Here is a 12,447-nt window from a genome sequence, read left to right on the forward strand (position 1 = left end):
GCAGGAATTCAGCTGTTAACTCCCCTAATACATTGCTCAAGCTGCTGATCCTGACCCTGACTTTGAACAACCTCGGAATATATTTAATGAAGATGTATAATTTTTTTTTTCTTTCTTATTGTATTCCACTAGATGATAGAAACAGAGTGTTTCAAAGAGCTGAATGTATTTGGACCAAATGGTACTGTTTCACCAGACCTAAACAAAAGCTACCCCCCAGAGCCACCCAAGAAAGGATTGCTGCAGAGGATATTTAAACGACAGGTGAGATCTTTTATGACTAAGGCAAGGAAACTCTCGTAGATGCCCAGTGTCATAGCCAGGTTCTGGTGGTATTCTTGCTTGGAGAAAGACAGTGTGTCTTAGAGGGGACTGGCTGTCACAGTTACCTGGTAATTTCCTGACTCATACTTCATATCTCAGGTTTTCCATCTACCCCTTGTCATTTTTTAACCACCAGATGTTCCAGTGTTATTCATGAGCTTTGTTTCCATCAGTTTTCACTTCTTACTCAACCTATTTTTTAGTGGTATGCTGAAATGCCTTTTGAAGTGGTTATATGGTTTTAATAAGTTCCTTGTGAAAGTCTTTGATTTATGTGTTTAAAAAAAAAAGGAGGCAAATTTTGAGTGAGGTGGTCATGGCAGGAAACCAAGACACTGGAGAAGAGAGGGGACCAGATAATAAGTGATGTACAGCTTTCGTGAGGCACCATGGCACCACTTGTAAATCTAAATAACATTCTTAGACTGATCTGTTTCTGTGGGGTTAGAACCATGCCCCAGCACTGGCAGCTGTCCCCTGAATGTCAGATTTAGCAGATACTGACATTTTGCAGTGGAGCTTGAGTGAGTCTTCTTTGCTGCATTCCTCAAGAGCTGCCATGATCCTCCTGACCTAGAGAGACTAAAGGTAAGAAAGTGAAGAATATTTTACATCCAAAGATCTTCACACAAAAATCTTGCAATCCAGTCAGTACGATACCACCATAAAATGAACAATGTTGGACTAAAAGAAAGCATGGCATATTTTGGGAATCTAATTGTCATTGTCTTCCTCTTTCTACAGCATCAGAACAATTCAAAGAGTTCTCCAAATTCAAAGACCAGTTTAAATCACCACATAAATTCAAACCACGTAAGTTCAAACTCCACTGGAAGCAGCTAGTTCCAGCTCAGTTTTATGAAACAACATGTTGCATCCTTCCACTGTATCTATGGAGCTTCTATGGATGAGAGAGCCTCCACCACTGAGTGAAAAAAAGAAAAGATCTCCCCAGAATGGAGATTTTTTTATCCATTCCTTCCAGTGGAGCCTCGCATTTTAAGAAGAATTTTCCACTCAGGTCTGTTTTTGGAGGTGGCACTCAAGACTGTGTGAATCAAATTTGTCTATTTAGAACATTGCAATAGAAATTCAATGAACATGACTACTTGCACGTATTTAAATAGCATCATACTAGAACTGAATTTTGTCTTTATTATTTTTAAAGAAAAGTTTTGTAAATTTCTCTATTGTCTCAGTTTACATTTTGTACATTTGTATTTAAATGAAAGTCAGACTTTGGAGGTGTATATTTTCCAAGCAGCAGCTGTAAAGCCATGTGTTTTAAGACATTTTTTTAAAAGAAAAAAAAAAAAAATGTGACTCAAGACTTCCAAAGCCTCAGACAAGAAATCATTCTTTTTAGTAATTCTAGAAAATTATTCATAAATCACTTTATCAGACTGGGTTTTATTGACATGCATTTTTATGGAACAGTTTATTCTGAATTGTTTTACATCTGTATATTGGGTTTACAGCAACACTGCATACATTTCTCCTCTTCATTAGTTTGTAATGTCTCGCATTAAATGCTAAAAGACAAGGTTTTGATGCATCCAAGAATGCTGCTTGCTCTGCCTAAGGTTTGTGATGTCATGGGACCAGCACAGCTGAGATTTGCACTTATTTATGTCACTAGCTCATCAAAAACTGTTTAGCTAGAAAGTGAACCCTATTTTAAGCCCTTTTCCTTCACTAGTTTTTGTGCCATTTCTAATGACAGCAAGAACAAAACTGAGTGAGAGGTGACCAGGAAGGGAAAAGACCATTCGTTTTTGAAGGACTTGAAACCTGCAGCTGCTGAAGTAAGAGCAAAACTCAGCGTGTTCTGCATGCTGCAGTCACAAGTCCAAGGCCTTTCCACAGCTGATCATAGCAAGCAGGTAGCAAGAGGGAAATTCAATCGTCTGGTTTGTGCTGACCATGAGATTCATGACAGCTTTGTAGAGCTGAGCTGTGGAGGTTCAGAGTGGGAGCTGAGCTGATTTTGAGCAGGATCAGAACCTACAGGTTGTGTCTGAACTTAGAGTACTTCCATGTGTCATGCCAAACACACCATGACTCATCCCCTCAATTAGGTCCTCAACTTAATTGAATAAAATGTCAGTTATGAAATAATACCTCCCACTTTTGGTTCCCATTCTTTGTCCAGGATCCTTAAAGCATTGATGAAAACATTTTTCCCACTGGTATCAACAGGATCAGTCAGGATCAGTAGCAGTGCCTCAGGCACCAGAATCATGCTTTTCTCAAGTGTGCCACTACCTGTTCAGAACACCAGATCAAAAATACAGTCACTTCCCTTCAGCAGGCATGGGAAAACCTTTGTCCCCCCAAGTGCAGGCAGGATCTCTATAGCTCATCGTGTCCTGTAAAACATGCTGCTTCACCACACTCTTTACAGTGTTGCCTGGAGTATGTCCATGGCTTTACACCTTTGGGTCACTGGGAACATCTGAAGGTCAGCCATGTACGTAACCAAAAGCCAGCAGTTTTGCTGGCCATCAGTAGACACCTAGTGAAGCTGTGTAAGTGTGCTGTGACATCACCAAGAAGTTGTTCCTCTTTTCCCTTCCAAATCGGTGTGGTCCAGAAAGTCCTTTCTCCTGTACTGGTGGTGCTCAGGGAGAGCTTCAGCCACTCTCTCATGTCAGATGATGGCATTAAGATCTTGTGGAAGATGCAATATTTTAGAAAGACAGTAATACATGAGAATTTTGAGTCATTTTCTCTCTCTGTATCAGCTATGAACTAAATCTATGATATTGTAGAGGTGAAAGCCACTGTGCATAGGTAGGGCTATTACCTCCAGTTCTATTCTCATGGCCTGGCATAAAGCCACCTAAATCTACAGGAATCTGATTGGTCATTTGGGCACGCTCTGGATGAAGATGTGCTTGCTCTGGGAGGTTTTCACAGGCCTTCTTCAATGACATGTGGCATTTCACCCGATTCCAAGAAATGTGGGTGAGAAGCAGAGGAAGAGCTCTTAGCCAGAGAACAGATGTATTTCAGTGAGCCTGAGACAAGCTGAGACACACACCTTCGTCCTCCTGAGAGGGCTGCAGGTGCTGTGTAAACCCAGCCCTTCCTATCGCTCCGAGACATCACCTGGCACAGTGTGGGCTGCAGAAGGCTTGTGCACCCTCTCCTATTTCATCCTCGACAGGGGTGCCAGGGGAAGAGGGTGCTGGGGGGGTACAGCACCAGGCTGAGCTCTGTTCCCCACTACTGCCATTGTAGCCCTTTGCACCAGCCAAGAGGCATGTTCCCCCATCAGAAAAATGTGGCTGGTAATACCTAACTACCACCACGAGCATGGTTGGGGAAGGCTTAAACTGGGTGTATGTCATTGGACAAAGCTGATAATCCTGCAGCTGTTGGCCCAAGGGCTTCGTCTCCTACCTGTTACCAGTTTGGTATATGAAGACTGAATTTTCTTTCTTTACCATGTCTCACTTGGGAAATAAAATCCTAATACCAACAAAGCCCATACTGAAAGCTGGTGAACAAACTGCAAACAGAGACTGTAGATGGCCTTACAGCTCTTAGATGCTATCAGCCCTCACTTGTTGTGACACCAACGGATGGTAGCGTACGTGCCTTCTGCTCTCCTTTCATCTGGGACAGTTCCTTACTCAGCCCCTCTAGGTAGCAGTGGGGACATGGGGATAGTGAAAAGTCCTCAAGTGACAAAAGCTGCATTCACCTTGTCCTGGTACGTGGAGGACATAATGCCAGGGTCAGACTGCCTGTGTCCTGAAGATGGTGTGGAAGAAGAATGCTTATGTGCACAGGAAGAGTCAAGCCTGGGATGAAGTCCCTCTGGATCCCAGCTCCTGGGGAGCAGTGAGTGAGTAGGAGACAAGGCAGAAAACTCAACCAGCTGAGGGAGGTGTGGTGCCACTTCCCTGAATTGCTGCTATCCCCTGACAAACTTTGGGCAGCATGGTGCAGCTGGGGCAGCAGAACTGTTGTGCTCTTTCCGTATCCGAGCCCTGAGAGATTCAATCCGTGTCGTACGTCCTCGGTGATGATGAACAGTCCTAGGGATCTTCTAGCCAGGGTCTGCCTAAACAAAACCTGCAGGGTTTTCTTTTTCAATGCTTCTTTTTTTATTTTATTTTTTTTTTAATTATTATTCTTATTCAGCTCACCTTGCACTCAAGATTGGGCTAAGAACAGAGTCCTCCAACTTCCCCTGTGTGACCAGATGCCATCTGAGCCCAGAATTTGGGGCTGAAGCCCTGCCAGGGCCGTGCCTTGCACAGACAGGCTTCCACAGACACTTGGCATTTGGCTCTGTGGGGCCAAATGGAAAAAAAAAAAAACCACTGGGACCCATGGGTGTTCCAGAAATCAAATGAAAAAAAAAAAAAAAAAGACTTATAGTTTCAACATACAACCTTGGATGAGCATTTGCTCTGGGATTTTTAGTATGTGACTAGGTTTTGAGGTGGATTTGCACATAACAAAGGAGCAGAAAGGAGTTGTTCTTTAATAGCTTTCCAGCCTGATTAATTTTCTGCATCTCCTTTCCAATTACAATATAAATTGCTTCCAAATAATGCATATGTTTGGATCTGGCTGCTTGTTTTAAATAGACAGATGAGCAAACTTAGCTCTTTTTAAGAATCAGAATTCTCTTACAATCTGATCCTGAATTGTGCAAGTGTGGTTTTTATTCTTAAATATTTACTGAGTAGTCTGATGAACGCTAATTAGTTTACAGGCTTTTATGATTCAGGTCTTTCCTATTAATTTTCTACAGTGTCTCAAGTTCACTTGTAGCATTTTTTCTCCCTCTCTGGTTAGATGAGACACTTTTTTAAACAAAGGGATAATGAAGGGGAAATAAATAATAAACTCTTACATGTGCACTCTTGACCTGGATTATCTAAAAAGAGGTTTTTTTACAACACTGGCCATGAGTCAGATGTTGTTTCTGAACAAAAACCTGCCTGTGAAGCTCAGAAAGGTGTGAAGATAATCAAACCAAACAGGCACTGGAGATCAAACTGAGCATTAGGGAGCTGCAGAATTCAATATCACAGCATTCATCTGGATCTGCTGATTAGGGGAGCCAGGTAACGGGCAGGTCAGAGCCAATACCAGCTATCCATAAAGGCAGTTTGACACCATCTCAGTTTGCAGTCATCCCCTCCCCCAGGAACTATGGCTGAGAGTCCTGTCACAGTGGGGAATCAAGTTTGGCTGACCCAGTAAAACTTCTGATTCAAGGACACTGATTCGTAGTGTTGTTCAGCCAGACACCAGGATCCAGTTGAACTGTCTGGTTCAGCTGTCAGAGCCTTGCCTTTCAAATCCAGTTGCTGTTGAGCTTTTTTTGGTAGAGATATCTCAGCTAAAAAGAAAATCAGGAAACCAGGCTGTAATACTAACAAAACCATGGGTAGGACAAGGAAGACAAACAAGCTGTGAGCTCTGGAGGACAGGGTTAACCATCCTCATGTGTGTATCTTCAGCAGGTGTCTAGTGGCCGTTGTTGTCAGTTTTCTCTACGTTCTTCCTTGGTTCATCATACACTGCTCACAGTTTGCTTAGCAGCCTGGGAGTTGCACACACAAGCATCATCTCTGTGAGGGTCAGGTGGAAGTTTGATGAGGCAAGTAGATATCCACCCGTCCTGCATGAGCAGCCACCACACAGGTCTCTGTTCCCATGCAGGAGTTCCCTAGGTAGACTTTTCTGGAAGAGCAATAAACACACACCCTTACAGCACAGCTGCTTCTTACAGCCAGCCATGGAACGGGTGGCTGCAGGACCTGACTTCACTGTGGACAAGATATGGGGGTTTTAACCTCTGCTCCACAGTTAGTTGTGATGGGGTTTTTTTTTCAATCCATTGTTGTAGTGTTCACTCATTAAGTCTCTCAGTGCAGAGGAGATCATTCGTCACACAGTTCTGGGCACTTCCCATGCAATCTTTGGGAAGACTGGGCTTTTCTTTGAGAGAACATCCTTGGATGGGTCTGCTCCCTGGGATGTAGACCATCTTCCTTCCTGTGTGTAGTATGAAGCACAAAGTGACTTGCAGGAGCTCTAGAAGTGCCCAGACTTAAAGGCTTTCCTGCTCAAAGATGATCTTAGTCCCCCTCAGGCTGTGAGAAGGTACATTTGGGAGTGAAGTGTGGGACAATCAGTCTGTTCAGCAGCTCCATGGAAAACAGGAGATTCCAGAGTTGCCTATCTCGAGCCTTTCACAAATATGACCCGCAATTTAAAATACTACTAATTATTTAGAATAAGAATAATAATGACTAATGCCTTCATGCTAAAGCTGAGAGAAAGGCTGCAAAAGTTTCAAACATTTCCTCCCTTTTGTGTGCTGGGCAGGGCACGATCTTTTTTATCCTAAATAATATTGCAGGCTGGCTGGTAATACCTTTCTGTCCTCAACTGCAAAAAGAAAAGAGAAAGAAATTGGTTCAGAGAACTTTGCAAATTATTTCCTTTAGAGAAGCCTCCAAAGAAGGTGAAAGCCAGGAGCATGCTATGGGATTATCCCCTCACCTCCCACCAACGTCTCTGTGATAATACAAATACAAGCTGCTGCAGTTGGATCAGCCACTCCAGCGTGCTGGCAAGTGGCCTTCAGGAGAGAAACAATTTTAAACAGATTGCTGTCTATTCACTACAACGGATGTCACTGTGGCACATATGTGTCCCCCTTAGTCTGTGTACTGGAGCCAGGCGTGGTGGTTTGTGTTCCTTTCTGCCTGTGTTTTCCTTCCCTGCCCTGGGCAAAGCTCTGTGCAGTTTTGCTTTCCCACCCTTCGACATGGAGGGATGCTCTCCGTCTATCCACAGAATGCACTTTGGAGTCTGTGCATAAAAGAGATCAATAGCAACTCCTTGTATTATAATTTAAGTGAAATAGGTTTACTATAGCTGCTCTTATTTACATGACTAGGGAGATGACTCTTGTAACTTAGGGGTCTTTTATGTTACTGGTTCGTCTTAGTTCCTTAGAGATGCTGAAACAGTGCACTGCGCTTCTGTAAAGACATCTCCAGCAGAAGACAAGATGACAGTACAAATTTTAAAGTATTCATTAAGAGCTAGCTAGTAATTGTGGTATGCACATGAACACTTCCTCTGTTTTTATATTGGAAATAAATAGTTACGAGGAAGGGAACAAAATAACATTCACTGGTTCAACTTTTTTGGCCAAGCCTGCAAACGAATCCCTAGGTACCATTTAAGTGAGGGGCTGTGTGAAGTCACAAGGATGGATCCATGGCAAGCATTGGGTGAACGCACTGCCCAGCTGTGGAATCAAAAGAGACAACTACATGCCTGGGATCAGCAGGCTCCAAAGAGGACCTCCAGGCTTTCTGGAGAAGCAGCGGTCCTGTAGAGAAGACTCACTCCCAGAGAAGAAACATTTCAGGTAGTGGCTGCATGGCAAGCGTGTTTTCCTTTCTCATCACCCCAGATGCAGCTGTTAGGTATGATTATTAGCTCAAACGAGTTATGTTTCATGTGTGTTGGATGTGGTCTCCCTTAACTGCATTTCTTTTGAACACCGGACACTCTTCTAAAAGACTTCTTAACATTTTAGCCTTTTGAAGGTGACAGCTGTAAAAACTTTATTTTGTGTTTCTGAGCAATGTAGATAGACCTAAAGATTTCATGAACTATCATGTGGTTGCCCATATCTGACTAATAATTAAATTGTAAAACTGCAGTTTCATATTAGGGTTAGTCTTTTCACCTGCTTTAAAAATTACAAATTATATTTGGTATATAAACACACAGAGAATATCCTTCTGATTGAATTTCAAGAGCATATCCAGGATTAAATGTTTTTAAGCACTTCTAATACTGTAGTCTATACGAGGAGCAGACACTTCTAAAGCAATGTTAAAAGTTGTCTTTCATAACTGAGTCAACAGATCATTTTTGTAATAAATTAAAGCAAGTGTTCTCAATTAGAAGAGCTAGTGGCTGTTGGTATTGTAAAAAAAACTTAAATCGTTCTAGTATCCAAAGGGTAGGGGTGGGGAGGGTCTGTTTGGTTTTGTTTCTCTTTCCAGGGAGATCTTTAACATTGTTTGATAAAGCTAGTTTCATTTTGAGATTGTTACTGAAGATAAAGGCTTCTGTGTTCTATGGCTGCTTGGATTCTTCGTACATAATGTCCTAGTAATGTCACAGTGCTGCTGTATCTAGATCAAACCACTGTTTTGATTGGGTTTTTTGGCTTTTTTTTTTTTTAATAAATTCCTTAATTTAAATACATTAAACCTATATGTTTTGCTTTAATGAGGCATGTAACCAAACAGAGCTCCCTCAAGTCATTGGGATCTTGAAGCTGATTGCAAAGAGAGTGGGATGCAGCCCATCACTTGCTTGATGCCTTTGCGGTTTCACGTATTTTATTACTGCCTTTTGCATTTTCTGTCCCATTGCATCTCAGAGACTGAGGGAACTGAAAACCAAATCGAGGTGTATCTCCCTCTGTGGGGGGTCAGATTCTCATCTGAGAGCAGGTTGTGTTTCCCTTCAGACGTCCTTCCTCTCCCTTCCATCCTCACATCCCCAGCCTTCCTCTGCACTGCAGACTCTCAGCCAACACAACTCGTACAGCCTTAAAAATAAGTCCAAGGAAAGGGTGACAAAATCACTAGCAGGGACACAGGCTTCAGAGGACACAAACTATTTTTTAAAGTTGAGCAGTACCAAGATTTATGAGGCCCTACAGAGGACTTTCCCTAAGCTCCAGTCAGAGAGAAAGTGTTTAGAGAAGGAAAACAACAGCAACCAACCAAGTGTGCTCTTCAGTATTCCATACAGAAAGATAGAAAGCAAAGATAAAGAGTAGCTGCAAAACCACCAGGAGGAAAGTGGTGCAGTGCTTTGGCTTTAAGAGGAAAAAGAAGAATTTTTCAAAGAGGCATAAAAAACATGTTTATGAGACTGCTAATGGCAAACAGTGTTTGCGTCAAGTTTCATGAAAGAACATTGTGAAAACAGATTATCTGCGTGAAAGCAGCAGCTACATCCAACAGCTAAACTCACTAAAGCCCAAGGTAATAGACTACATCAATTCAGGTCATGCATATTACCACTTTCCAAACAAAACCAAGCCATTTTTCACAGGATTTTAACAGTCCATGAGGATAGGAGATGAAATTTTATTAATTCTCTAACAGCTTTTGGTGGTTTTGTTCTCTCTGTAACGAGATGTCCTTTCTGTACAGCAACATCTAGATATGTTCCCTCTTGGGAGATACAATCTTCCTTAGACTTTGCCACTGTCTCTAGCATGAGATGTGCAGCTTCTCAAAGGAAAGTTGTGACACCGTTTTAAGGGAAATCCAATTAAAAAAACATGTTAACTTTTTTAATCCCTTAGAGTCCATAACAGATGAAAAATACCATATATGGGCCTGGGGGTGCAATTTCAGGTCTATGGAGTGCTTCTGGAGAAGGAGATAATACATTCTTCTGCCAAGTCAGAATCATTCTATTGCATATTTTGTGTAGAGTAAAAGTAAACAATAAAACAGAAATAAATCCTATTAAAAATTGGTTCTCTGACTTGTCCTGAGTGGAGAAGAGTAACTCTGCTGCAGAGGCTGAGTGACTTGAATAGTCCATTTGCAGATGCTTGGGCAAATTTTACCTCATTTTCAATTTTTTTTTTTAAATTACAGTTTATCACTGTTAATTTTTTTTCTTAATTCAAGGCCAGTTTGTTCTTCCACTGTCAGCAAACATCTGTAGCACCCTAACAGTGCGAGGCTCCATGTTCCTCTCTTACTTAGATGGCAGAGGTCTGCAGAGAGACTCGTGATGCTCCAGACCTGCTAACCTGGGTGTGACAATGATGTAAATAGCAGAGGCAGGGTAGCAGGCAGCCTGCCTTTTAAAAAACCTTCTAGGTAGGCAGTGACTTGCAAAACTAAACTTCAAACGCACACATTCAAGGGTGCAAAGCCACAAGCCTAAGAAAAGAAAGAATTAAAGCTGCCTGTGTTCCATTAATATTGTTCCCTTGTCCTTACACACTGTTATTATTATGCCCTCACATAATAGTATGTTATTATTATGCATTCACTCCAGGAGGAGAAACTAACCTCTGGCAGATTTACAATGAAAACCAGATGAATCCCCTCCATGGCATCTGCTAATACATTATGTGTTTCAGACTTTCATTTAAATCTAAAAAAATATTTTCCTTCAGGGAAAATCTCACCTAATTTGCTGCTCCCCTCCATTTGCAGCAGTAGGGCAATTGTGAATTGGGAAAAATCCATTTAGCCTGAGTGTAAATGCTCTCTCCTCCACACAAAGGACTGACAACTTTCAGTGTCCCGTCCCACTTCCCTCAGTTCCTATTGATCCCAGGACTGGGGAAGGGACGTTGGATGAGTCTTACCTATTTCCCTTCTCTTTTTTTGGGGGGAACTCTTGGCTGTTTCCTGAGGGGACTGGAATGAGGGATGTGTCCCCTCCTTAATTCCTTAATCTGCCATCTCCTCTCCACATATGTTCACTCACACACTCTGCAAGCTAAATGCAAGGTCCAAGAGCTGAGGAGGCAGTGCAGGAAGAGAAATATTTCTGGAAAAGTATCAACTGCAGAAGGGACAAGACACACCTTGAGGTAAGTTTCAGCAGGGCTGAAGAAATGGGAGGAACAATGAGGAAAAACTGATGGAGAGAAGCCAGCACTGCAAGGGATGAGGTCTAGCCAGTGGCACAGCTTACTGGTTAACTCACATTAAAACAAGTCTGAAAGCAAAGGGAGGAACATCAGCTCAGACCAACATTGCAATGAGGGATTTATTGCTGATGATGCCACGGGCAGCAGCAGTTCTTTCTGGAAATTTAGAATAATTGTCCTGCTTTGGGTCTGATACTCCGTCAGTGTAGCGTGGAATTAAGCATTGACATTTCACATAATAAAAAGACTCAGTTGAAGCTGACATTGTATACTTAGATGACCATGATAAACACTAAAATACAATAAACAATTTGAAGTTCAGATTACATCAGGAATTTGCTATGTTGTGCTCATATTTACAGTAGGAAAGAGGGAAGGAGCCTTCCTTCATATTTAATTCCATCATTGTTACCTAGGTCTAGCATTTTTTTCTCTTTGCCCTTGTACTGCTTTTTAAGCCAAAAGTTTTTGAACCTGCAAATGAAACCATAACGGCCAATCACATTTAAAAGTACAACAACGTCTGTGTTTGCTTCTTCATGCATCAAACACTTTAAAAAGATCCACCTGGTGATTACCTGTGGCAACAAGTGAAAAATCAATCATTTCTCATCGACTATTTGCATTTGTGCAAATCACCATAAGGGAGTCGGGCCAAGTGACATGCTAAAAACCAAGAGTCTTAATACAAGCAAAGTAACTAAGCAGGACACAACAGTCTTATCTTCAGATTAGCTAATGTAAGCTGCACGTTAGGAAATCAAGCTGCTCCTCTGACACCACTCGCCTTTTTTTAGGATTTGAGGAATATGTACATGTATTTAGAACACTGCTGTCTGTATATAAGTCACAATTACGTGCCAGTTACGCTGATCTCTTGCAGAAAATAACTGCAAACCAATAGCTGCAATGAACACAAAATGAGAGAGTATTTCCTCCCACAAACGAGCACATTTCTGTGTCAGAGCAGACTGACGTACTCAAGCCACTTAGGTCAGAACGGTGCTGAACAGGAACGGTCCCTCCTGCTTTTCAGGACTCCTCAAAAAAGCTGTAACCAGCTCCAGTATCAATTTTTTTGCACAAATGCTTCTAGGGGAAGAGTGACGTGCCTTGTCAAAATGTCCAAGAAGTCACCCTTACAGAGGCTCAGGACATTCTGGGTCTCCTCCTGCTCGGTCCCGTTCTGGCTGCGGTGGCACGCGGAGCTGCAGGACTCCTCTCCCCCCGTGCCAGGGCCAGTCCTCACCACAGCACCACCACTGCCCCTGCGCCCAGAGGATTTGCAGGTGAGGAAGGTGCTCGGGTTCTTATCAGCAAACGCTTTTGTCTTTCTATTGCTCCTCTTGCTTTCATAGTTCCTGAGCTCCATTAGCCTCTCATTGAAATACTCCTGCAGTGGCTTTTTCCGGAAGCCGCCTCCGGGT

At 42.4% G+C, this 12,447-nt stretch overlaps 1 protein-coding gene across 1 annotated transcript in view; it reads left to right on the forward strand.

The window, feature by feature from the left end:
* LOC103775506 (G protein-coupled receptor kinase 5-like) overlaps positions 1–1,664 on the forward strand; it is a gene marked incomplete at its 5' end in the record, with an annotated part of 2,516 nt that extends 852 nt beyond the window's left edge. The window contains 2 exons of the mRNA XM_008942965.1: positions 133–264; positions 1,069–1,664. Of these exons, the coding sequence (XP_008941213.1) occupies positions 133–264; positions 1,069–1,167 (231 nt within the window). The remainder of the gene's footprint in view (positions 1–132; positions 265–1,068) is intronic.
* Between the last annotated feature and the right edge of the window lie 10,783 nt (positions 1,665–12,447).

The sequence above is a fragment of the Merops nubicus genome, unplaced genomic scaffold (genome assembly GCF_000691845.1).
Source record: "Merops nubicus isolate BGI_N331 unplaced genomic scaffold, ASM69184v1 scaffold8236, whole genome shotgun sequence".
Classification (NCBI taxonomy): domain Eukaryota; kingdom Metazoa; phylum Chordata; class Aves; order Coraciiformes; family Meropidae; genus Merops; species Merops nubicus.